Raw genomic sequence first — 27425 nt, forward strand, 5'->3', positions numbered from 1 at the left:
TCTTGTAGTTTAAATTTCATCCGAATATTTTCATCCGAAGCATGTTCATGGCAAGCATGAAAAGGATCACTGAAATGGTACATCCAGTAATGATTCCCTTAAGTCACTATAGCCAAATAAGGTAAAACAAACGTCATTGAGCCTATGGCCCACTGATGAAAGCCCTTGCATTTGCAGTATTCTGAGTATTAAGAACAGTTCTAAAATGACATAAACTTTGAAACACCACCTTTATAAACCTCCTGCTCCACATGAGTAGACTCGCAGATTAAAAGTTTTTATATATGTTATGAAAAAAATCTCTACTCAAGTAATTTATTCCTATTGATGGCATATCGACTGACAACTGTAGTTATAATAAGATATATAATAATATATGAGATATTAGATATATTATATATATAAAAAAAAATAATAATAATAATATATATATATATATATATATATACATATATACATATATACATATATACACACACACACACACACACACACACACACACACACACACACACACACACACATACATACATGCATCCAAGCTTTTGCCTGGCTGATAACAAAGTGGAGGTTTCGCGATAGTGTTGGATCGAGTCTTTTGAACGACTCTGTTGGAGGAAGGAAGGGAACAGTCTCGCTGGGCGATGAGCCGTTCTCTTTTGCCAAGTTTTACAGACAGCTATTTCGTGCTATTTGCAAACGTTTCCTCCCCATTTAAGAGACGGCCTATGCTCCTTTCTCGCCGGGAGGTGCCCTGGCCTCAAAGGAAAATGAATACATATATAAACTTATGACGGGGGCGGGGACATATTCGGCCCTCGGAAACGAACGGAGCCATCAGATCCGGTTCCCTTTAAAGAGCCGGAATTCCCATCACTCCATCCCCACCTCAGCCCCTGGCAGGCGGGCGCATCCATTGGCTGGCGGCTTCCATGTGGTGGGAGCCCCGAACTCGTGATTGGCTCGCTGCGGGCAAACAATAGCGGAAGGGGGCGTGGCCAGTCGCCTGTAGGACCCAGCCGCCTGACAGGCCGCATTGAGGGAACAAAGTCCCTCTGGCCAGACGCGTAGCTTCTCCCCTATCCCTGGGTCCACTGTGTAGAGCTCGTCTGCTCCTATGGGGGGGGGAAAACGCTCCGATGGATGTGTATGAGGAACGCTCCTGTAGGCTATTCATGTAGTTTGCGATAAAAGTAAGTGAGATGACTCTTCGCCGAGTGCTTTGGTTCTTTCAACTCGCTGGCTAACGGCTAAAGACTGCTAGCTGTGTGACCCAAGGCAGTGAAGTGAAGTAAGGAAGCTCTACAGCGCTTCACTGGTTTGTGCTCTTTCCATATTATACACATTTTAACATTGTATTAACCTGTGTTCAGTGGTCCGAATGGCTGCTTTATATATTACGGTTGTGGTAGCTAACCTTGCAATTACACTCCATTTAGCCCATGTTAGCCATCCAAGTTGATAATTAGCCAATTAACGATACTACGCTTTGCGCCGAAGTGGCCAGTGATACGCTGCTTTGACGGTACCTCTGAGGAGAAAGCGTCAGTTGTAGTAGGAATCAAGCTAAACTTGCAAGTGACATGTCAAATCTTTGTCTTGTGTTGTTTTTGCTGTTCAGTACATTAGCTAGCTGTTACGACTTCAGAATGATTCATTTGCATTTCAGAGAACACGGAAAACACTGAAGGAAATGTTGGCGCACGTACAGTATATCCACATGATACGTGTGAACTGTATGTGTATTGCTTGTATGTTAGGGGGGTAGACAAAATAACACCAACATCTCAGCTATATATCGAGCACCTAACAAGCAGTAGTGCCAGCCTTTGCCTTCAGAGCAGCTATAATCCTTCTTGGAATGCTGGCATACAGTCCTGAACTGTGGGTAGTGGGATATTACCCTATTATTCAAGAAGGAAAGCCTGCAGTTCTTTTAGGGATGAAGCACTTCCCATTGAGGTTCAATGATGTTCGATCAGGTGATTGGGGAGGCCATGGTAGACTGTTGATTACATCCTGGTGTGCACAAGACCACTCTTGAATTTGTGTGTGTGGGCATCATCATCCTGGAATATGGAAACATCAGAGGGAAGGGCGCTGCTAAAATGGCATCATCGCCCTTGACCATTATTTGACCGTGCAGAGCCATAATTGGACTCAATGATTATGCCCTTGCCATTACAGTTCTCCCACAATGGTTAACAGTTGGCGACGGGTCTTGTGAGATGAAAGCATCCTTTGGATTCATTTCAGCATAAACCCGTCAGATCTAGTAAATAGGGCAAAAGATGACTCATCAGAGCATACTACATCTTTTTCAGTTGGTCAGGGGTCCAAGTTTCGTGCTCTTTACACCAGTGCTCTTGCACTTACAGTACACTTACACTTCAATTCAAGTGTTTATTTTTGAGAAGGGGTCATAGAGGTAGTGATCAAATTATGTGGTGAATTTTAAGCCTGTGCTTTTGTGAAATTTAACAGCTATCGTAAGTGTCCATCGATTCCTGTCAGTGAGATTTGTGACCATTGCAGTTTGCTGTGTGCGGTTGTGATTTTTAAGGCTGTTACTCTTGACGCACTAACCGAGTTTATTTGCAATTCAAGAGTAGAGTATTTGGCTTCTTTGGAACGTTTGTATTGTAGTATTGTAGTTGTTATAAACAAATACAAACAAAAGAAACAATTCAGTTTTTATATGGAACTCAGTGTGCTTCTACTCAATTTTCAGCAAGAAAAATTGATTAAAAAGATAACTATTTAAAAGACGGAATGTTGCGCAACAGCACAATTAACTCAAGACACGGCTATCGGGAAGTGTGAGTGGTGAATACACAATGAAGTTAAAACAACATTAATAATAATAAAAAAAAATAATAATAATAATTGTTAAATTGTCAAATTGTTAAATATTAATTTTAAAAATAGGTAAAATGTTTAGATAACAAATATCTTTATTATTAAGCGTTAACTGAACATTCATAAAGTAAATAGTAGGGCCAAAATTGCTATTAGATTGTGTATTTATTTATTTATTTGTTTATTATTAAAAAATTATATTTATTATTATTATTATTATAATTATTATATATATTTTAAATATAATAAATAATTAAATAAATAAATAAAACTTGATTGCCATCACATGTGAATTGATTCGCTAACCAAAACATTTATTTGTTTATTATTAAAAAATTATATTTATTATTATAATTATTATATATATTTTAAATATAATAAATAATTAAATAAATGTTTTGGTTAGCGAATCAATTCACATGTGATGGCAATCAAGTTCACTGTAAGTTAATCCAGTTTGTTGCACAGTAAACGCACATGAGAGAAATATTCCCGGTAACACTGTGAAGTCGGCGTCGGCGGAGACGCATGAACGCACTGTCGTGTCTTCCTCTCCTCCCGAGTTTCACTCTGTGTACAACAGAATACGCCTTTCACCAGAATGTCCAATAATTCCACAGATGTGGTGATGAAAGTGGGAAATAAACTCGACCATCACAGATGGAATGTCCTCTAGTCTAGAGGTTTCCAACCACCAGCTCGTGGACCGTACCGTGCCAACATGGGCAGGAATGTTTTCAGGAGCAATCTGCATTTTTTTCAGGTTCCTGATGACTGAATGTTGTCAGTATTAGCACCAATATCGATATTGGCTCATGATCCGTCCCATTCCTAATTAAAATGTATAGTCTCTGAATCGTATCGAAGCCCATGTATCTAGATACGTATCTGATCATCTTATAAGGGAGAGATGCACACCCCTAGAACTAATGATTCTTTTTTGATTCGATATTATAGGCAGAGGTAACCGTTCCACTTGTCCCTGGTAGTAAGATGCCTAATCCTGACCTGAAAAATGTTGGGTTCACCTAAATTAAAAAGTTAGTCGTACCAATGCCACCAATGTAAAAAGTTAGTCTGGAGCCCTGACTTTACTATTGAGTACTGAAATATTTTCCCTCCAACTCTGCTGACTCAATCCATGCAGTCCGCGTCTCCTCTAAATTCTGCTTAAAGCCCTTTTACTTTTTTATTGCCGGCACAAAACAAATGAGCGCACCCCCAACTGCAAAAGTGAACCTCAATTAAAAAGCTGTATTGGATTATTTTGTTTACTTTTGGCGATCGCTTAGAAAAACACCTAAGTTTCATCAAGTCTTGCTTCTTGTGTGGGCATGAGGCAGTGGCTCTCTCATGAGGTGCTCTCTTCTTCTCGCTAGGTGTAGGATCATGTAGTTTGAACCATACACATTGATGCCGCATTGACTGCTTCGGTCTGTTGCTGCGTAAACGGGGAGCCCGTTTTTTTCTGAATAAGCACTACAACGTTTACTTTTCTCAAATGATTTAATAAGTCGTTTTTATGTTCAAGTGTGGAGTGGAAAACAAATGTGAAAAGTTTTTCTGCTCCACATAGATCATGAGCTATGAAGTTTACTATTCAATGTTTATGTTGTTAACCATAACTGATAAGTTTACAAATCTACAATGAACAGATGGATGCAATTCTGTGACCCATTTAATAATGCCAGTGTTGAATAGTGTTGGGAATACATTACTACACGTTATGGGTTAAATTCTCGCAATTTTTTAACGTGTATAGCATTTACAGTAACAAGCATCTTTTTCCACCAAGTAGTAGCGTAGTTTGACCTAACCAAACGCTACGTCACTGCTTTCTGTTTCACATAACCAGTTTAACCGTAGTGACAGTGGCAATCACTAAATTGGTTCCAACAAACATCACTGGTGACTATAGCTGGGATCTGGCAAGGCTAGTTGCTGCTTCAACCTATAGAGGTCTAAACTTGACATTAACGTACGCACAAACATGGAATCAGGATATAGCTCCTACATAAACATTTACTTGAAACAAGGCACTGTTAGTACATGTTACTTTTCTGGAAATACAAAGTGCTGTATGAGAATATTCAATTACCTTGATGTGAATCTCTCTGAAGCTCATACAGTTGAATAGAACTGCCCAACGTTGACTTTGAGCTTGACCTCCCTTTGTACATCCAACACTGACTGTCCATGGTCTAAATACATCCAACCCAATATATGTGAAGGGTGGGCATGTGCGATGCCGTTATGGTGGAATATCCAACTTCTCTTGCTCTTCAAATTTGTCATGGAGTTTTAGGCAGGTTACACATTCGTGTAATGGAGATAAGTCTCTTGCCGTGACAGCCCTGAAGAAAGATGACAGTGGTGCGCCGGTGCTATTTCAAGATTCAAGATTAGAGAGTGTATTTAAATGAGGTATTATGCATATGCATTTGGTGCAAAAATGGTGCATAAAGAAATGGTCTATAATTTAAGTGGTAATTTTTGATAGGTTTATTATAACGGTGAGAGACAGAATATCAAAGAAAATCACATTAAATAAGATATAAATTATTTTCCGTATTTGTAAGTATGTAAGATCAAATAAGTATTTGATCCCCTATCAATACATGACTTAGTACTTGGTGGAGAAACCCTTGTTGGCAAGTACAGAGGTCAGACGTTTCTTGTAGTTGATTACCAGGTTTGCACACATCTCAGGAGGAATTTTGGACCACTCCTCTTTGCAGATCCTCTCCAAATCTTTAAGGTTTCGCTTGGCAACTCGAAGCTTTAGCTCCCTCCACAGATTTTCTATAGGATTAAGGTCCGGAGACTGGCTAGGCCACTCCATGACCTTAATGTGCTTCTTCTTGAGCCACTCCTTTATTGCCTTGGCTGTATGTTTTGGGTCATTGTCGTGCTGGAAGACCCATCCACTACCCATTTTTAGTGTCCTGGCTGAGAGAAGGAGGTTGTCACCCAGGATTTCACGGTACATGGCCCCATCCATCTTTCCCTCGATGCAGTGAAGTCGGCCTGTACCATTAGCAGAGAAACACCCCCAAAGCAAAATGCTTCCACCTCCATGCTTGACGGTGGGGATGGTGTTCTTGGGGTCATGGTCATAATTCCTCTTCCTTGGCGAGTCGCATTGATACCATAGACCTTGATTTTGGTTTCATCTGACCACATCCCCTTCTCCCATGCATTCTCTGAATCATTCAGGTGTTCATTGGCGAACTTCAGACGGGCCTGTACATGTCCCTTCTTGAGCAGGGGGACCTTACGGGCGCTGCAGGATTTTAATCCATTACGGCGTAGTGTGTTACCAATGGTTTTCTTGGTGACTGTGGTCCCAGCTGCCTTGAGATCATTAACAAGCTCCCCCTGTGTACTTCTGGGCTGATCCCTCACTTTTCTCATGATCATTGATACCCCACAAGGTGAGATCTTGCGTGGAGCCCCAGACCGAGGGAGATTGACGGTCATTTTGTGTTTCTTCCATTTTCGAATAATCATGCCAACAGTTGTCTCCTTCTCACCGAGCTTCTTGGTCTTGTAGCCCATTCCGGCCTTGTGCAGGTCTACAATCTTGTCCCTGATGTCCTTAGACAGCTCTTTGGTCTTGCCCATGATGGAGAGGTTGGAGTCTGATTGATTGATTCTGTGGACAGGTGTCTTTTATACAGGTAACAAGTTGACAAAGGTGTCTTTTATACTGGTAACGAGTTGAGATTAGGAGTACTTTCTTAAAGCGAGAGGACTAATCTGTGGGAGCCAGAATTTTTTAAGGTTGGTAGGGGATCAAATACTTATTTCACTCAATGAAATGCAAAATAATTTATATCTTTTTTTAATGTGATTTTCTGGATTTTCTTTTTGAGATTCTGTCTCTCACTCTGATAATAAACCTACCAAAAATTACCACTAAAATTATAGACCGTTAATTTGTTGTCAGTGGGCAAACTTACAAAATCAGTGAGGGATCAAATAATTATTTCCCCTACTATGAACACCCCTCAAGTTAAATATTGGGATTTGAAAATAATGCACGGACAATTGCCCTTATTTACTTTGCCACATGGACAATTGAGATCAGACACCGCAAAACAAGTGCAAATTGCACTCAGCAGCAAAATTTTATGGGCGTCTTTGAGCTGCCATATCATTAGCGCAATATCTTTTGTGAATCAGACGCTAAGACAGTAACCAATGGCGGGCGCAAATTGATACGCAATTCATGGTTCTATTAGCGGCTGCAATCCATTTTTTGTGAATTTGCCCCACTGTCTTCAATGGTTGGGGCAAGATTGTTATCTTCCTCTGGTCCATTGATCTGCTGTCTTTCTTTATGTGCCCTTGCAATGTCTCAGTAAGAGATTAATTTCAGCATCGGTGTAAAGCTTTGGAATGTGCGTGGCAACATTTCTCAGATGGGGATGTCGAAGAGCAGCCTATCTTTTAGGAATTTGTGATATAGTGAAAATATAATTATTTTCGATGAGGGATGGTAGAGTGAAACTCTGGGTAAGAGAGCTACTACGACTCTCAGGGGGATGAAGGCCAACCCTTGTAGTTGGGCCTTCTAGCTCTTTTACCCTGACTGAACCACATCTGTACAACCTCCTTGGCATCAAACTCCTCCAAGCTAGTTCCCTTAAGACTTATTCTAATCAGGCCATCCACTGTGACCGCATGCAGGCGCCCTCTGACCCTCGTTGACCGATCATTAACCGTAACCGTTATTAAAATGTACTATTTAGAATGGACGAATGTTAAGAATTCAAATCGTGATAATGGCAATATTCCGACTTGTTGACGACGTTAGGGATGGGCAAGAGTACTCGATTTGGACATCAGTATTCGTTCAACGTAAAGTGTAATCGCATTTTTACATTTTTACTAGAGCGTGCCCAAAATAAGGTTGGGGAAAAACTATCACATTACTTTAAATAATATATAATCCAGAAACACACTGTTCATTAATTTTAAACAGCTTATTATGAATGTAGCATTTTAATTTCTTTACTTTGTTTGGTTTGTAAAAGCTTAGCTAACCGTGGCCGGCACTTCCAAGTTTGTAGACCTCACCAGAGGGCTGTGTAAGCTGTCCTCTTATGGGCTTGAAGTAAAAGGCACGTGTGGTTGCACGTAAATGGTTTAGTTATTAACATCTTTTCCTCTGACATCAGATTTAATCCTCTCCTCTTAATTAAATATTAATTAATTTATGAACTAAACCCATTTGTTCTAATTACTATAAACATTTTAACAAATAACTGACAGTTTGTTTGTACTGGACTTTATCGGTAGTGAAAACTTTTATGATCCGCCTCTTTGATCTGATTGGCTAAGCGACCATGATGTGACATTGACGAGCGTCGCTGCTGTTTGGCCTGAGTAGCGCGCGTGAGAAGAAAGCTGCGACACGAAAACGGCGACACTCCATATGCTAGGGTAACACTGCTGGCGACGCTGCAGCGTGAAGCCAAGCAGATCTCGTCTCGTCGTCGTACGGTCACACTGCCAGAGACAGGGCTTCTGTGCCCCTGGCGTTTGTTGGCGTGGTGAGGACAAAGGCCAGGCGAGGAGGGGCTATTCACAGATACACTGCACTGCAGTCACACTGCGTATGACAATAAACAACCTGACATGAATTGATTGAGAAAGAATGAAGTTAATTGGACATGACAGAGCATCACTCTTAATCACTCTAGATTTGTTTCCAATTAGACGGATCAAAATCATAAATAAGTCTTGACTTTTTACGTCCAACATTTTCTTTCGTTTATTTTGAAAAAGAAACAGGCGAGAAATTAATATGTGCGTCTAAATCAAAGGACGTGACTGTGGTTTCCTAATGTGATGGTTTGATGCGATTGGCACTACGTAAATGAGTGTTTATCATCATTAGTATAAGAAAAACAGGATTGTCTGAGAATATTAACTAGGGGAAGATCTTTAAGAAAAGAAATGGAAATACTAGTTAATAGCTTTTTTTTTATATCAGTTCTGTATGTATGTAATTAATCTCCTCAATATAGTTCTATAAGTACTTTGAATCTGAATAGAGATGCAGACAGTTGGTAAATGAGTAAAAAATGGCTCCCAATGTTTTTATTTTTTATTTCAGTCATCGCTCTCATGTGCCCATGGAGAAGGCAGCCTTTGAGGGGTGGCTGGAGTCGGTCTCCGCCTCTTTCCTTACACTCAACGACCAGCAGCGCAACCAGTCGCTGGACCACCTCATCTCCTTGAGTGGCGCTGCCCAGCTACGCCATTTGTCCAATGGACTGGAGACACTGCTCAAGCGTGACTTCCTACGCCTCCTACCCTTGGAATTGACCTTCTACCTGCTGCATTGGTTAGATCCCCAAACCCTTCTTACCTGCTGCTTGGTGTGCAAGCAGTGGAATAAGGTAAACCTCTCTGTTTGTATGTGTTTTGATTGAGCAAATTTAACAGGATGAATTGTTTTTAAATGTACTTAAACATTGCATTATGTAAGACATTTCATGGGAGTTGGCGTGGAAACTCCGCCGTGCACATTTAAAAAAAATATTTTTTCAATTATTGCTAGCATCCTTATGGTCAGGTGTTTTGTTGAAATTAAAGTATATAACTAATAAAAACGAATGTAAAATTGATAGCCAGCCGAAATCTTGCTGTCTCACGAAGGTGCATGAATGAGTCGAAGTACATGGTAAAAAAAAAAAAGCCTTCATCAAAGGCTGAAGGCAAGTGTCAATGTTTACGGTTAGATGGGGAGTGTTTCCGGTTGTATATAGTGTCACATGCATGTTTTGCAAAGTGGGCCTCAGATGTTGCTAATTTTTGGGGACATTACATTTATTCATTAAACCATTTAGTAGAGGCCTTTTTCCAAAGCGACTTACTCGAGAGGCTAGAAACAATCAAAGCATGCATCGAACATTGGAGCAACGTCAAACTTAAGGGCCTAAATTCAGCTTTTCAACCAGATACAAGCGCAAGATAGCTGTACGAAATGTAAAGAAAAACTGTGACCCACCGCATACTTTAGGGTCACATTTTGAAATTGAACTGGTGTTGGGTGGTGTGGTTTAAGCCGCCACACCTGTCATGGGTCCAGGTAATTGGGCCCGGGATCAGGGTGGCTGTATGCCTGTTTTTTTTTCGTGACCACAATCTAAGGGGCAACAGGTATAACCCCACACACACACACACACACACACACACACACACACACACACACACACACACACACACACACACACACACACAAGGAGGGCCTCTAGAATGACAATGATCCATCTGCTCCCGGCTTGTTCCACCTTGCCCACTCTCTACAATAACCTGATGTGTTTGCATCATCGCCCAATTACCTGGACCCAAGACAGGTGTGGCTGCTTAAACCATACCATCACCCCCACACCACATAGACATTTTTATTTTTTCACATAATATGGAAGTGTGTAATATCAGAGCTTCAAAACAAGGTATCACTTGTGGAAACAAGCAAATACATTGGAAGCTATGACTTATGAAAGGTTAAGGTTTGAAAACAGAAGTTCTGAGAAATCAGGCTTTAAGGTTTTAGAAAGGATTTTCAGATATTTTCAGCACAAAATACACATTTAGAAACACAAATAGTGCTTCAAATTGTTACTTTTGGATAGTGCTGTACTCCTTTAATGAGATCATGTTGGATGTGTTGTCTGAATAATATTTGAATCATTCATTTAAGTAATTTCCCCCTGGGATTATTAAAGTATTTCTGATTCTGATTTATAAAATATATTGAAAAAAGGAATAATTTAAGTTAATCTTTTAATTTTAAGTTAATTTTTTATGCTCACTATACTAGCATGCCCCCTCTATTATTCTGTAGGTTCTAAACATTCTCTTTTCCTGTCTTTGTTTTATAACAATGATAGTTCTAAGGAAGTGGCCCAATTCAGATCGTGCACATGACCATGGCCACCACATGCCACCCAAGAAGCGTTTTCCGAGCCCTCCGCCACAGAGACACAAAAGACAGGAGTTGTAAACACCAGTTTATTGTAGAGAGTGGGCTAGCTGTAATTATTAATTCCCACACCGCACAACAATTCCCAGAATGCAAATGGCAGGGGCCACCAGCCATTCTCATTCTAGGAATTGTTGTTTTCTGGGAGAACCCCTCTCTGCTGCCTCCTGCTGCCAGTTCCCCAACATAATTGAGGGCTACTGCGACCTTCTTCTTGTAATCCATAACAACACAGAGATTATGTTTTCACAGAGAAGTGAAAGTTCTTGCTTCTGATGTTTATTTGTTGTTGGTTCTTTAAACATTGTTTGACGTCAGTTCTTCTTCTTCATGTCCTCTGAGGCGGTGTCAGCGCAACAGTTTATTTTTTAATCATTTTAAATTTTTTTACGACTGGAAGAAGACTTGGTGAGGTCATTCACAAGTAGATAAAATTGAATCCTTATTTTATCAAAACGGTTTTAAATTCTTACTTGACATCACACGGAATATTAAAGGATGATATTGATCTGCATGTTAGGGTCTTACCCAACCGTAGGATCGCCGTTTGGTCAACAACATGAGTTCAACAGGAGTTGGTGAGTAATTCAACCAATGCTGATGGTTCACATAGCCTTGACCGTTTTAATATTTATCTAATATTTATAAATCAAACCCAATTTTGAAACTAAGTTGAGAGATAGAAAAAAAAACATGAGGAACATAAATAAGCTATAATGTCATTTTTGACCTAAAATCGAATTTCGGATATTTTTCCACGCACAACCAACAGTACAGCCCTGCAAAATGTGCCAGGTTATGATGTGGTGGGTCAAAATTGTGTTATTAGTGAATTATATATATTTTATTGTTTGTTTAGACCCAAGTCTCCTTTGCATAAAGAGTCTGGCTGGGCTTCCAGCGCAAATGCGGTGGCTATGTAGCTCAAGAGGGCTACTGTATAATTGGGTTGGGTTGTCTCAAGATAGCTTTGGCTGTCACAGCTCGTCAGCCATCTGAATGGCTTGAAGGTAGGACGGGCTTGAAGTTGTGTGTTTGAAGTCATACTTGGATGTGAACTCCTGGAACTACAGTACTGTGACTTGCAGAACATTGTCCATAACAAGTTGCTCAGGAATTCCCAACCTTGCAAAGATACTTTTCAATATGGTTATGGTAGGCTTGGTGAGACCTTCCAGCCACCTTGAATAGAAGTATATTGGCGCTTTTCCACTGGCTTTATTTGCCATGCTAAAGTGCTGATTTATAAGAGAGCCATTAAATGGTATGTACAAATTAAACTGTGTAGGTCAAGGAAGAGCTAGATCATAAGAGCTAAGCCAGGCTAAACCTCAGTCCGGGTTAGGGTCACCTAATATGGGCTTCCCACCTCTCACCTCAATTCATAGGCCTGAAGGACAGACTTTTCAGTACCGCCAAAAAGCTGTGGTGACTGAACCAATCATAGCGTTGCAAAGACATTTCACTGCATACTGTATATGTATGAACTTATGTATGTGACAAATAAACCTGTTGAATCTTGAGAGGGAGGAAGCAGTAGGGGAATCATAATTCTGGCCACATGCTGTATGTATGTGTTTCAATGCAAATGTAACTATAGGAAAACTGCTATATGTTATTTTGTATTTGTAAAAACATGCATCTTTAAAGCATACATACTAAGGAAAAGTCAACAAACGACAAAAACAGTGCATGGAAGTGGAATTTTAATTTTAAATCATTACTTGCCAATTGAAAACCTGATGCAAATCTCATTGCCACACATAAATGCGTGAATAAGTTGAATAAGTGATCTGATAAGTGATCACAATATACATCACAAAACTAGAGTGGTGTAATGGAACATAGTTGATCCATGATCCATATGGACCCAACCCCCCCGCACCTCCCCGATTCGACATGCATGTGAACCGCAGGTCAATTGCAAAATGTTACCATCATAGTGAACTAGTTTTGCTGCCGCTGTTACTTTTTAAAGTAATAATTCTATACATCTCGATGCAAAGTTGCAGTGAGAAAAAGATAAACAAGATCGAGTGCTGTGTTTTACTCTGAAGCACAATGATTGGTTTACCGTATGTAGCACTATATTGCTGCTACTACGTCACATCGTAAAACAAATTTTGCCGCTTTGCGTCTGCTCATCCACCATATTGGAGTGGTGAAGATCTGCTAGTAAACAAATACAATGTGTACTTAGAGATGCTGACCTCTCTACAAAATCAACTGTAACTCGCTTAATTCTGAACTGATTTTCATGAACGCGAGAAATTAAATATGATAGTGGTTCCTTATTGGAATTATATTCAGTTACTGGGAGCGGATCTACTATTTTAGCATTCCATGATTTAAAGGAAGAAGGTATCATGTTCATATTGCACTTTACTTTATTTAACAATTGATTATTGAATATTTTATATATTTTAAGATTTTATTTCAACATTGGACATCTTGAATGTTGTTTTCATTTAAGACCATGGGCAAAAGTTCCTTGCTTTAAATGTTTTACAGAATGCAAAGCAAAGTTATATTTGTCTCCCCTTTTTTTGCTGATCCGAAAAATGGTCCGATCCGTTACTCAAAACCGTGATACTATCCGAACTGTGGGTTTTGTGGTCCGTTGCATCCCTCCAAAACTCTCATACTTCTTTGGCTCAGTAAAGCTCTAATCAGACATTGGCAACATTCATTAAAATATGTTCAATATGTAAACTAATAAGCAAGGATTATTGAGTTAAACCACCAACAAAAATGTAAAGCAAGTTGACGCCTACAAGCTTTGACAATGCTTCCAGATGTATTCCTTTCATTGCACACACGGCGTTGCATTTTGTTGTACCTTCATGGCACCATATAAATAAATACATGAATGCATAAATGCATAGAAAATATATACAATTATTATAATTATATTGGAAATACAATAGGTTTTAACAATTATGTAATTTAAACTATTGTACATAGTATCATACATTCAGCAATGTATTTTACGGTTTATTAAAGGGAGGTATTTTCAGGCATGCAAATTTGTCACCTTTCGGCAACATTCGCCATTTTGAAATCAAAATTGGCCACCTAGGTGATCCGTGGAGATCTGATGAGGAAAATATTTAGGGGGGTGGGGCTTCAATCCATCTGTATGTAGATCTCTCAAAATGCGCAGGCGCCAAGTGGGCCCTGCTGCACCTAGTTTCAAGAAAAACAACGAGGGCACGTGGACATGGACATACAAGCTGTGTCCCATTTCAGGGGCTCTAGCCTTGTAGGCTGCATTTTAAGACCGAATGTGTTACACCGGCGCGACGAAGTGCTGTCCTATTCCAGAGGCTCCTTCAAATGTGGTCTAGAAATGCAGCCCTGTTTTCCCCGATTTTTAAGGCTTCAGCGTTTGAAGGTATTGTACGTTTCGTAGTCCTGAAAACGTCAGATTAGTGACTGGCGCATTGTTGTGAACTATTGGAGATAACGCGAGTTTAGTTCTTAAGCGCCCCAATCCTCCATGTAACGTGGAAAGTGATGATGACAATGTAAGTAAAAGTTTCATTGATTAGTATAATTTCATTGTGTTCAGTAAAGTGACTCAACATCAACTTGGTGAGAGGGACCCCCTCTGTTGACACAGACCCTCGTGGTGAATTAGGCACATAGAATTTTGCATGGGGCGCCATGGAGATCAGGACCGGCTTTGTTAGCAACTGACCACTACGTCCTCTGCACACTTAATTCACGCCACGCAACTCAACGACATGCACTGAGTTGGCGGTGTTTGCCGGCAAGCACCCACACAATTTCCCGGAATTGTCTAGTTTAGCAATATTGTTCTTGGAGAGTATCAAGTTTGTAATTAGTTATGTACCTAGTGGGGCTGCCTTTTACACTTAATGAATTCATAATTTGTACTTGGCATTTAGTAACTTACTTTTCAAAAAGGAAACGCCCTCAGAGCATAACCCCGGAACCCCCTAGTGGGTCTGAGTCTTCTCCACTCACGCATCCTTCTCACCTTTTCACCCCTCAACAGTTTGCATGCCTGTATTTTGCTCAGTTGTGGGCAATTTCTTACTGGGCCTGCCCCCAGAAATTGACGAATCATCAGTCGGAGACTCGTCAGTCAACTGAGATATCAAGTCAGGCAGTCGTTTTCTTTCTTCTCTTTTCTTTTTTTTTTTTTTTTTGGTCAGTCAATGTGCATTAAATTAACAGGATAAAACAAATAGAAGCAAAAATGCAGAGATAACATTTCAATGAGGAATTATTAATCAGGGGTAGGGCTGAATGATTTGGGAAAATAATCAAATTGTGTTGTTTTTTTTTTTGTTGTTTTTTTTGACCAATATTGCGATTGCAATTTTTTTTTAAGTTCTTTATCTTCTGTATAATATCTTCTGCAAATGTGTAATTATAATCTGTATAAACTAAACACAAGCAATAATTTCTATAGTATGATCAACACAACATTGGATACAGTCAACATATAAACTGTTCATTCATGTAGGCCAGGCCTACATGTTATGATGATATGAATTGATGCATGAATTAAGATGAATAACATATCTTTATTTAACTATTGAATTTTAAAAATTAAAAACCCTCAACCACAATAGAATATTGACTGATTGATTTAACTTCAAGCCTTTGTAATTGTTAGAATCTGAAAATGAACATTCGAAAAAATATTCAGTGTTTAAGCAGAAATTGATAATTTTTTATAAAAATGCGCACATACGTAGCATACGTCCATATGCATGGAGTGTTTCTCTGTGTGCTCATGGACAACTTCATGCTCATTCAATTCATTAAAAAAAAAAAAAAAAAAAAAATGTAAAAGGTAAAAACAGTGTGGGATGGCTATCGTCAAGGTTTTAATGGTGCTAATACTCGTACCGATACTGCTTATCGACCCGGTACTTTAACGGAGTATATCAGAGAGTCAGTCCCTTTACATATTCAATGAAAGGGGACCATACTTTAGTGAACTTGTCATAAGACCCACTCAGTGTGTGTCAAATTTTTTTCAAGCTGGAGCAGGGACAGCACCTCTGCTATCCATCTCTTGAAGGGGGATGTTTATTGGATTTCCAGTTCATGACGATTAGTCTGCGTGCTATGAGGCTCCTTAATGCTATTGCTTTTTTTTGTGCATTTGTAACATGAATTTCCACTGGTGTTACTCCCAAGATGGCGGTGAGTGGATTGGGTTCAAGGGGTGTACAACAAAGCACTGAATGGCAGTCGAATATAGGGGACCAGAATTTGACCAGGGATAAACATGACCAGAACATGTATCCTAATGAAACTGGGCTACCGCATCTAGGGCTGTTTGGGTTAACAAATTGGTATATTTTGGCTAGTCTGTCATTGGAATAATGTGTTCTATGGAGTACGTTGAATTGAATTGAGTCGTGCCTTATACAGATTGAAAAATATGTATAGTGGAGGTGCAATTTGCCCAGATATCCTCAGGGATTACCATTTAAAATAACCTCTTGAATCTTGAATCTTCTAGGTCGTGTTCCCAGGCTTCCCATATTTTGTCTTGGGGATTAAGCCCCTATCAAAATGTAATAGTTTGTATGTGGAATCTTTATTTGGAGGTTTGGGGTAGTTAGGGAAATGTTTGGATGCAAAGCTGCCAGCTTGCATCAGATATCTGAAAAAGTGTGGTTTTGGGATATCATGTTTTTTGCGTAGAAGTTCAAAAGACATGAATGATTTGTCATCAAAGAAGATTAATCTGTGTCGGTGCAAACCAGAAAAATTTGAATCGATTTGTGAGCGTTTGAAGAGATAGAGAAGAGCGAGGCCATTTATCTGATTCTGATTGAAATGTTTGTGAAATTGTGTCCAGATTTTAATGGCGTTAGAGACTGCGGGATTGGCATTGAAATCTTAGCATTTGTGCATGCTGAAGGGGCAGACAGTAAGGAGATTGGGGAGATTGATGCATGTGAGGTGAGTTAGATTGTTGCCCAGGCAGGCCCGTCTTTATCAGAAGAAGCTGTCACCCAGTATGTAAGTTTGGAGATATTTGCTGCCCAGTAATAGTGAAGAAAATTTGGAAGACCCAGCCCTCCTTCAGGTTAAAGTCTTTCCAAGTATATCTTTATTACATTTCACTGCATATATGTATGGAAGTATGTATATGTATGTGACAAATAAAAATCTTGAATCTCTTCTTAATTCGGGGGGGTTGTTTGGTTCCATACAAAAGTTGAGATATGATTTCCTAGTTTAACAAAGAATTGTGGGAAGCAAATGGGGAGTGCTTGAAATAAATACAGAAATCTTGGTAATACTGTCATTTCTAGGGTGTTAACCATCTTGTCCATCTAGTGAAATCGGGAGGCACGACCACCATTCTAAATCTGCTTTTGTGCGTTCTGACATTGCATTGAAATTTGCCATTGTGAGAGTTTTAAAGGAACTAGTTGTACTGTATCTACATCCTAGGTACTTGAAGGATTGATGTTCAATTCTGAAATGGAAATGGTCATATATAAGTGATTTACCAATATTATTTGCAGGAAAAAGGAAGCTTTTGGTTAAATTGAACTTATTGCATGAGAGGCTCCCAAACTCCTGTAGGAGGTATGGACTGTGCCAGGTCGGCAACATAGAGCAACAGGTCATCAGCGTATAGTGAAATCTTGTGAATTGTATCCCCCCTCGTGATGCCCCTAATTCTCTCATCATTCCTGATCGCAATTGCAGGAGGTTCCATGGCTAAATCAAACAGAAATGGCAACAAGCAACAGCCCTGGCCGGTACCCTTATATCCTGTGAAATAATCTGATATTAGGCCATTCATCTTAACAGCAGAACTGGGGTTGTCATATAGAATTCTAATCCATTTTCAAAATGTTCCCCCAAACCCAAATCTCCTTAAGACTGCATGCAACTACTCCCACTCTATATTATCAAATTTCTTTTCAATGTCTCGGGGTAAGATCACCTCAGGCAGCTGTACTGGATGGGTTGAGTGCAATATATTAAGGAGTCGTCTCACATTAGGAAATGGTTGGTGCCCTGGTATAAAACCTGTTTGGTCATGATGTATGATTGTAGGTATCACCTAGTTTAACCCGGTTGCGAGAGATTTGGTCAGTAATTTGTAGTCATAGCATAGGGGACTGATGGACCTGTAGGATGAGCAGTCAAGTGGGTTTTTATCCTTTTTTACCAGTACCGATATACAGGTACTCCTCGCTTAACGACCGAGTTCCGTTCCTAGGACAAGGTTAAGCGAATTGGTCGATAAGTGAGGACCCGTGTTATTTCACGGTAAGGGGGCATGGCCATTGTGAACACTAGTGTAGTGATTACTGACTGCGGGAACGAGACTGAGGATGGTGATCCGTGATGAGATGCTTGACACGGAGACAGCGTGCATGCAGGGCGCACACCGTGGTATTGTACACAGCGCACAATACAGACGGGTCAGAGAGCTGGTCGTAAGTCCGAACGGTCATTAAGGATTTCATCCCTCCATGCAGAGTTTAACTTTGTTTTTTATAGGCCAATAAAGCATGTGGGCCTAAGCTTCACTTTTACATGTAAACAAACAAATATGTTTACATGTAACCCCATTTTTCTTTTTTTCTTGAGATCATTGGGGGTCAACCACAGCAATGGGGCCATTGCACCCACGCTCTTCAGCGCCCATGATTGGCACAACGACCTATTGCAGCTCACTGTGCAGCAGTCAGCTGAACCTGTTCTCTCAATGCTGAATCAATTTAAAAGTTGCCGATGCAAGTCACTCCTTGACTCCCAAGGATTGGAAAATAAGATTTTGTTTGAGAAATACTTACGTTTTCCATTAAAAGTCATGAGTGTTTAAGTAGAAAGTAGTTTAGTTATCTGTGAACCATGTTGGGTAAGTGTTGATGCCAGATGCCATAGACCAATACAAGTTGAGATTAATTTTCAGGAGTATTCAACATATGCCTTATAGAGTCAGTGACCTCAATTATTTCCCCCTCTAGGTGATAAACGCCTGTACAGATGTTTGGCAGGGTGTGTGTAGGGAACTGGGGTGGCGAATTGATGAGTCAATTCAGGAGGCATCGCACTGGAAGGGTGTCTACATAAAGGCCAAGCTGCGGATGATGCAACTGAAGGATCAGGAGGCTTTTGAGACGTCCTCTCTCATTGGCCACAGCGCCCGAGTCTATGCCCTGTACTACAAAGATGGCCTTCTCTGCACAGGTATATTACTCCATCTTTAGGACTATGGTGGTGGTGCATGCAAGTATTACATTGGATTGGAGGAAATGTTTGATTGCTGGGCTATTATTTTGTTGTTCACAAAACTCCCTTATCGTATGTCCTTTGTTGGTCGATGTTTTCCATTGACAATTAGGATATCCTTAGAAAATAAACAATATCATGAATCTATGTTATATGATTGCTATTTTATTGTAATCAGACATACTGTGATACTCATGAAACTGTTTATAATTTGCATTTTTCAGGGTCTGATGACCTCTCTGCAAAATTGTGGGATGTCCGCACTGGGCAGTGCATCTATGGAATTCAGACCCACACCTGTGCCACCGTAAAATTTGATGAACAGAAGCTGGTGACTGGGTCTTTTGACAATACCATTGCATGCTGGGACTGGAGCACAGGCGCTAAAATGCAGCAGTTCCGTGGCCATACTGGTGCAGGTTGGTGCAAATGTTATCCTTTTATCAGGCTTATTTAACGATGATGTGTCTATTATAAATAATTGCAATTTGAATGTGTGCCAGAGTCTGATAAGTCTGTTTCCAAGATTTCTGGAATAACAATCGCTATGGGACCTCTGTGATCATGTAGGTCAATGCACAAACACAAAGCGCATTTGGGAGCATTACAATTAATCTGAGGTACAAGGGACATTAGAATCTTCTTGCTATATTAGACTCACACTGCTTTCTGTCTTTAATATGAATGACTGCAATGATAATTGCAATCAATTATCAATTGTGCTCAAGTATCAAAGGTTGCTAATGACATGTGGCACAATGTTGCCAGCCAAGTAGATGAATGTTACTTTGAGTGACAAATGTGCTGTCCCAAAGTTCATAGCCTGATGGGGACATATGGTCTACTGTCCAAATTAAACTTTCATGGACTTCTTTTGCCAAATCTTTTTTGGGATAACTTAGGGATAACAAGAACATTGGGATAACTTGTGCGATAGTCTTTCCTGTTGTCTCTCCTAACAGAGCACTCTGTAATTCACAGGGCAATGCTTATCTTTACATTGTTGCATGCTGCCTGACTGTGATATGGACAGATTGGTTCAGTGGTAAATATCCAAGCTAAGCAATTCAATTTAGGTAGAATGAACATAACAGAATTGTTATGAATTGTTAGACAACAGAATCTTCAGGGGGAAAAAGGAAAATCTGGCTGTTCTTGTAAAATGGCCTCACGTTTCATTATCTTTATGCAACCATTCAGAGCAGTTAAAGTTAATGAACAAATGTACATGTTGTGTAGTAACACTGAGCTGCAACTCAGTCACCAAACCAACTGCTTCTACCCAAGTCCTCTCCACTATCTGCCTCCTCACTATATATAAAATAGGAGACCAAGCTAGGAATTTGCAAGCCTCTATAAGCCATAAAATCAAATTCCCTTATAAAGAAGAGCACCGCGAAGCTGTATAGAGGGGGTTCCATGGCAATGCTGGGATGCCCAATATCACTGATCAAAGCACCATCAAGCCACTATATTAATTATTTTACAGGGTGTCCTGATGGCTAAACCAGATGTACTGTGTGCATACATGTAAACACAGCACCTTACAGCAACCCAAGTTTGAATCTGTCCTGCGGGAACGCATCATGTCTCTCCTTCCGTCTCTCAGCCACAATATTTCTTGTCTCCACTGCTATCTGTAATAAAGGCAAAACATGCCTTTACTTCAGCCAAAGAGTGAACCTCAGGGGATACAACATTCACTGCCTCCGTTATTGCAGCCTAAGCCTCATATTCCTTGCACCAGTTGCTACATGGGAGATGCTAGGGAAAAGAACAAATGTTCTGGCTTCTGAACATTTCAGTATTAAAAAAAAAAACAAACAAAAAAAAAAAAGGGTTTACTTTTGTGGCCATGGGCCACTTTTTCAGTGTGCTATACAAGTTATTGCTTCCACGTCAAGAAATCATGGGCGTGGTATTATGCAGATTAGAAGTTGCGGGCACATGCTTGTCAATTTAGAATGATCTGGATTCATCAACATATGCACAGGGGTAAGAACGGGTCTGGGTGTTGAGCACAAAATCCGGAATAAACATTGCTTATGCACTTTTTCTTAGTACATTTCTATGCACATATTGGTGGTAGAGGCCCATTGATCCCATAAGATGGCTGTCCATACTATTATAGATCCCCCACTATGTTTATCAGTTTGCATCAGATATTGTAGGATGGAGACATCCTACATCCCATAATCCATCCATTTAGCTTTTTCCAAATGTAAACCCAAATGGAAAATAGGATGAAAGATGATTCAGCAGACCATATTCATGATGTACTTTCACCATTGCCCCAGGTCTTGTGTTGCTCACACCGGGTTATGCAACTTTCTGTGTTGGCCTTCGATACAAGTGTTTTTTGAAGCCATAAATTCCAGCTTTGTGAAGCTCCTGACATTTTTTGTTGTTGAGACTGGATCACAGAGGTTCCCGATTTGATGGTTACTTTTGAGGCTGTACTATCATAGTATTTATAAACAATCCTATTGTGTCTTGAGCCTCATTGGCCACTACAGTATCTGACACATATTGCTTATTGGAAATCAACCTAATTTGACTCACCATTGCACATACTTTTGTAATTGTGTTTGTCACTTCAAGGTTAACCTCCTTCTCATGTGGTGTTTGACCTTATTACTGTACGTCTGCCGTCTGCAAATATCGCAATATGCAACATATCAGCAATAATGACGTTATCCCTTGCTTTGTCTTCTAAGCTCTGTGTGGAATCCTTGAACCCATCTATAGCTTCATTATTACCTATTAAGCGCAGTAATTGTATATAAATCTTGTGGTTTGTTAGTTTTTAGTGTTGACTACAATGATGAATTGGACATTCTGGTGAGTGGCTCTGCAGACTTCACAGTGAAGATTTGGGCTATGTCAGCTGGTGCTTGCCTAAACACTCTCACAGGGCATACTGAGTGGGTCACAAAGGTAAGTGTACAGTCATCCTGTTTAACGGTCATTTGATGAATTAAATCCTAACTGAAGTCTCAAAATTTGCCAGTAGATGCCTATGTTTTGTGAAGGGAAAATTGGGAATGTAGTACAGTGAAAAGATATATTACAAACACAGGCCTGTTTAATGAAGTATCTTTGTTTTGGTTTATAAATGTGTACGAACCAAATTGGGTTTTAATGATGCCAATGCTTTTCATAAGCAAAAAACATAAGCAAAAACATTATCACAAACAAAAACTCCTTTGTGATTTATTACATACTATCTAGTAAGTGCATCAACATACATTTGACATGTTTGAACAGTGTTTCCCACAGAATTTTGATTCTATTTGTGGTGGTAGCTGACCGGGGGATGACAGTGTCCCTGTTACGTACAGTGCTTTTTTTTTTGTTTCGTTCAATAAGGAAATTTAGTAAAATAAAAACACAATGTTTTTATTCACTTTATTTAGGGGAATTGCTCCCTCTCCAAATTCTCCATTAGACATGGAGAGGGAGACAGGAGCGCAAAGTGTGCCCCGATCACTCCCTCAGAGGACACACAGAGGACCCAAAATGTACTTGCATTTTTGATCAACAATATCGTATTATATTTCGAGGTCTCTAATTAGGCCTTCACAACATGAGGAAAATCTGTAATGTGCGATAATATTGTTCAGTATTGCAATGACGATATGACTTGTGCTAAATTGACAAATGTTAAAGTGTGCATAATATGCAGGGGCTATTCATAAACCATCCTGCGCATGATCTTGTTTTGATTCAGATTATGCATGGAGAGGAGGGGCTATTCACAGGCATGTCCGTTGTAAATGTGTTTGAGAGAGAGTTGAGAGCAGGGCAAGGAGGAGCTGAGGGAATCAATGCGCTGTGCACAGCTCTACAATGAAATACGATTTTGCCCATTTGAAATGTTAAAATAAATAGAAAATCAATATGTGGCGGTCAATGTTGATATTGTGGCAGGCCGCTGCAAATGAATCAATGTAAACAATGAAAACATTGAAAACAATCCCATGTTTTCTTGACAGTGGCTCAGTGGTTAGCACTGTGCCTCAGAGCAAGAAGGTCCTGGGTTCAAATCATGGGCTGTCCCAGCTCCTTTCTGTGTGGAGTTTGCATGTTCTCCCCATGTTTGTGTGGGTTTCCTCCAGGTGTTCGGATTTCCTCCCACCATCAAAAAACATGTATGTTAGGGTTAATACTCGCATCTGTGCCCTTGACCAAGGCACATGCGAAAGAGCTGGAGTTGGCACCCTGGCACCCTGGCACTGCACTGCGGTTGCCCACTGCTCCTAGGTATGGGTCAAATGCAGAGAGCTAATTTCCTCCAGAGGGATTTATAAAGCAAAACAAATTCTTTTTTTTTTTTTTTTTAACAATGCTTTGAATCATTAGAATCACGAGATTAAGAAAATGCTCTCAGCCTCAAATATTGTGTTTAAAAAGCAGAAACTTCTGCCACTGCAGTTTGGGTGGAAAGTTATTGTTCTAGCCTGCTTCAGACATGATCCATGGAACTGCATCACAGGGTGTTAATGGGATTGGATGAAGGGTGATCAGTTCATATAAAAAAATGGTCTTGCCTGGATTGTAATTCCAGACTATCTTTTTAAGATGAATCCACTCCCTTCTTTAGTAATGTCCAGTCACAATGCAAAATGTTTTTTAAATCAAGCATTTGATTTTGTTGAGGGAAATAAGTTGAATGTATCCATTGCACATATTTGTCTCCTCTATATCACATTTCAGGTGATACTACAGAAAAGTGAAGTTGAATCCATGGTGCACAGTCCTGGTGATTACATTCTGTTGAGCGCTGATAAGTATGAAATTAAGGTAATAAGTCGCTTTTGTAGTCTTTGCACCTGCTACTGTCATTTCGATAAGTTGATGTTTTGTCCAGTGATTCTATTGTTGCATTCACATAAACTGTAAAGTGTATCTAAAATATGGTCAAACCCTCTCTCCTATACAGAGCATCGGACTTAAAAGCGACCTACTATGCTCCTTTTTACACAAGTTAATATAGGTCTCTGAAGTCCCCAAAACATTTATTTGAAGTTTTTTGCTGAAAATACCACTCAGATTATGCATTCTAGCCATTCTAACACGCCTCTATAACCCTCTTCTAAAACGAGCTGCTTCCTTGTGGGAGGAGCCACCCTCCAGAGGAGCGGGTTCTCTGAGCCAGTGGCGTTTGAGCATGGCTTCTGGGTGTCGTTGTATTTACTCCGTAACTTTAATTGATTTCACCATATCAGTCCACCAAAATCTGTTTCTGAACAAATTTGAATTATTATCGGAAATTCATCCAATAATTGAAAAGCTAACCTTTTTTCAGGCTGTTATCAAGAGAGGGCTATCATAACATTGTACTTAGTTTCATTTGATGGCCTGGGCATGCTATACCACATATAAACCAGCACTGTCTTTCCCCCTTCAGGTGTGGCCATTAGGGAGAGAGATAAACTGCAAGTGCTTGAAGACTTTAGCTGTTTCAGAGGATCACAGTGTCACCCTTCAACCGCGCCTGCAGTTCGACGGACGCTACATTGTTTGTAGCTCTGACCTTGGAGTTTACCAGTGGGAATTTTCCAGTTTTGAGATTATCAGGTAAAAGTGTATTTCAAAAATCTTTTAGTCGCTCAATACATGTATTTATTTTGCGCCGAATACCATGAGAAACACATCTGTCAAATTGCAAAAACTGTCTCTTGCATATTCCAAGTTTGTCAAGGTAACTTGGCGACGGCAACTATCAGTTGGTTTGTTTGAAGAAAATTTTAACCCAAATAGTTCTACATTTCCAAAACAATTGTCAACACAACACAGTAAACACTTTTTTATTTACAGTAATTCTTCTAACAACAAATGAAAAACCAAGGATGAAATAAATATCCACAATTCAGCCCTGGCTCTAAAGTATTCTGATCCCAAATTATTTCAAGCAAAAAAAGGCTTTCTACTCTTTGATTCTATTTACATTACATGAAGTCATTTAGCAGATGCTTTTGTCCAGAGTGACTCACAATATGTCACATTTGTCACAGTATCAAAGCAACTGTATGTCACAGTCACAGCTAAACATTCTTTAGAAACAAACAGTGGTAATAGTTCATTTTTTATGTAATGAAAGTCTGTTAGACAGTAAAGGGGGAAAAAAGCGGCAGAGGAGCGAGCTGGCCTGCGAGAGTGGAGAAGTGGAGCGAACAAGGTGGAGTCTGGAACCTGAGCAATGATTGGAGATGTGGAGGGGCAGTTCGATGGACCGCCTTGTAGGAGAGCACCAGCGCCTTAAATCTTATCCGAGCAGAGATGGGAAGCCAGTGAAGTGATGAGCGAATTTATATCGGACTTGAAGATTCTCTGCCTTATTAGGTCAAGCTGTTGCCCACTGCTTTTAATTTGCACTACTCTACGAGGTTAAATGGTAAAGAGGTGTATTTATACAGCGCTTTCCTAGTCATACGACTCAAAGCGCTTTACACTGCATACCTCACATTCACCCATTCACACACATCCATACATTGTTTGCGGCGGCAACCGTACAAGGTGCACACCAGCTCAGTGAGAGCAGTTAGGGGGTTAAGTGTCTTGCTCAAGAACACTTCAGCACGTTACCAGGAGAAGCCGGGGACCATCTGGCAATCTTTCGATCACTAGACGGACCCGCTCTACCTCCTGAGCTACTGCCCCCACTACTACAAGTCACTACTTTTGTAGGTCTGTGAGTCGTTATTGCTCTTTGCTCAGCTGATTTTGAACCGCTGATTTACCCAGTGCACCTTTTTGTTCTCAGGGTGATAAAGATGCCGGATCCAGCAAATCTGTCCCTGCTCAGCTTTGGCGAGGTGTTCGCCCTCCTTTTTGACAACCAATTTCTTTACGTCATGGACCTGAGGACAGAGGCTATATCCGGCCGATGGCCTTTGCCTGCCTACAGGAAGTCCAAACGAGGCTCCAGCTTTCTGGCTGGCGTGACTTCCTGGCTTAATGGCCTAGACGGCGACAATGATTCTGGACTTGTGTTTGCCACAAGCATGCCGGACCATAGCATTCACCTAGTTCTGTGGAAGGAGAATGGATGACAGAAGCCTGTACTGCTAAGTAATGAACTTCTTCTCAACATCTAGTCTGGGATGTCAAAAACCTTGGACAAGTTAGACAATGCATGGACCAAAGTGTTTTTTTTTTTTAAACAATTTATTTGTTTATATACACTCCTCCAACATAAACTCACATAGGTTTTCACTTAAAGGATTGGAACTGTCAAGCTATTGGAGAAGACAGAGCAAGCCGCTGTTGCAGATTACTGAAGAAACATGAAGTTCGAATTGGTCCTCTAATGTCCAACGAGGTTAGGAGTGATAAGAAATATAACTCCCCAAGCTCTGTGTTGTCCACTATAATTTACTTTTTCTCAAAATCTTGTAAAAGGGACGGCAAAATTCAACAATAGCAATGGTTCTTATCCTAGATGAAACATACAAAAATTTAACTTTCTGGAAAATAATCTTTTTTGCTGTGAATTGAGTTTTAATCAGACATTCTTATCAGTAATAACTAAAAATGTGCCGACATTGTCCGTTTCAATTTTCTAGAAATACAGTGCCGTGAAAAAGTGCGCCCCATTTGCTATTGTTTTTCCTTTTTTTTTTTTTTTAAAACACTGAATGTAACAGTTTGACCTGACGTAGATGTAAAAGAGACCCTGAGATTGTATATATGTTTTATTTATTTATGAAAGAAGTCATACAATTCAATGTCCCTTGACGAAAAAGTAACTACCCCTTTAGACTTAGTCTCCCTGTTCCAAACTGCCTCCTTAACCCTAACACTCACTTTAAAGTGATATCAAGTGTAAGTCAACAACCACTACTACCATAGGCATCAGTCAGCTGTTTCTGCTTCTGAAGCTACATTTTATCAACAATAATAGAGCATTAAATCATTGATACAATTAGATCCCTAGTTTTAATCATACACCCCATGGATATTATGAGTTTTATATGCCCAAAACCAGGTACATTTCTGCCATTCATTTATTTATCCTTCCATCTACAAGGTCGTTTTACACAACGGGGAACCCTAAACTTTAAGGAAAATCGTGCTATTTTTTGCGATGTTGATGTATCATCTGCAGTGCCACATTTTTTTTTTCAGCTCCACGTCATTTTGCGATGCACTTGTTAACACTCATTTTTTGAGTCAGCACTTTAATGAACTCTTTCAGTGGAATCGATTGGTTTGGGAGGCTGAGCAGCCACTTGGCCGCACTCAGTTCGAGTCGCTTGGTATTTGACGGCCGTTTTCATGGCAGCATTTCACATTTAATTGCAGAATCAAGGGT

At 40.0% G+C, this 27425-nt stretch overlaps 1 protein-coding gene across 1 annotated transcript; it reads left to right on the plus strand.

Moving 5' to 3' along the window:
• Positions 1-1051: 1051 nt before the first annotated feature.
• fbxw2 (F-box and WD repeat domain containing 2) lies at positions 1052-27425 on the plus strand. The gene is made up of 8 exons (XM_080017422.1): positions 1052-1193; positions 8984-9269; positions 18844-19066; positions 19333-19527; positions 21912-22045; positions 23825-23911; positions 24519-24688; positions 25875-27425. Exons 2-8 carry the CDS (start codon positions 9003-9005, stop codon positions 26161-26163), a joined length of 1365 nt encoding a protein of 454 aa, XP_079873548.1. The 5' UTR covers positions 1052-1193; positions 8984-9002; the 3' UTR covers positions 26164-27425.

This window comes from Zeus faber, assembly GCF_960531495.2.
Source record: "Zeus faber genome assembly, chromosome: 17".
NCBI classification, from domain to species: domain Eukaryota; kingdom Metazoa; phylum Chordata; class Actinopteri; order Zeiformes; family Zeidae; genus Zeus; species Zeus faber.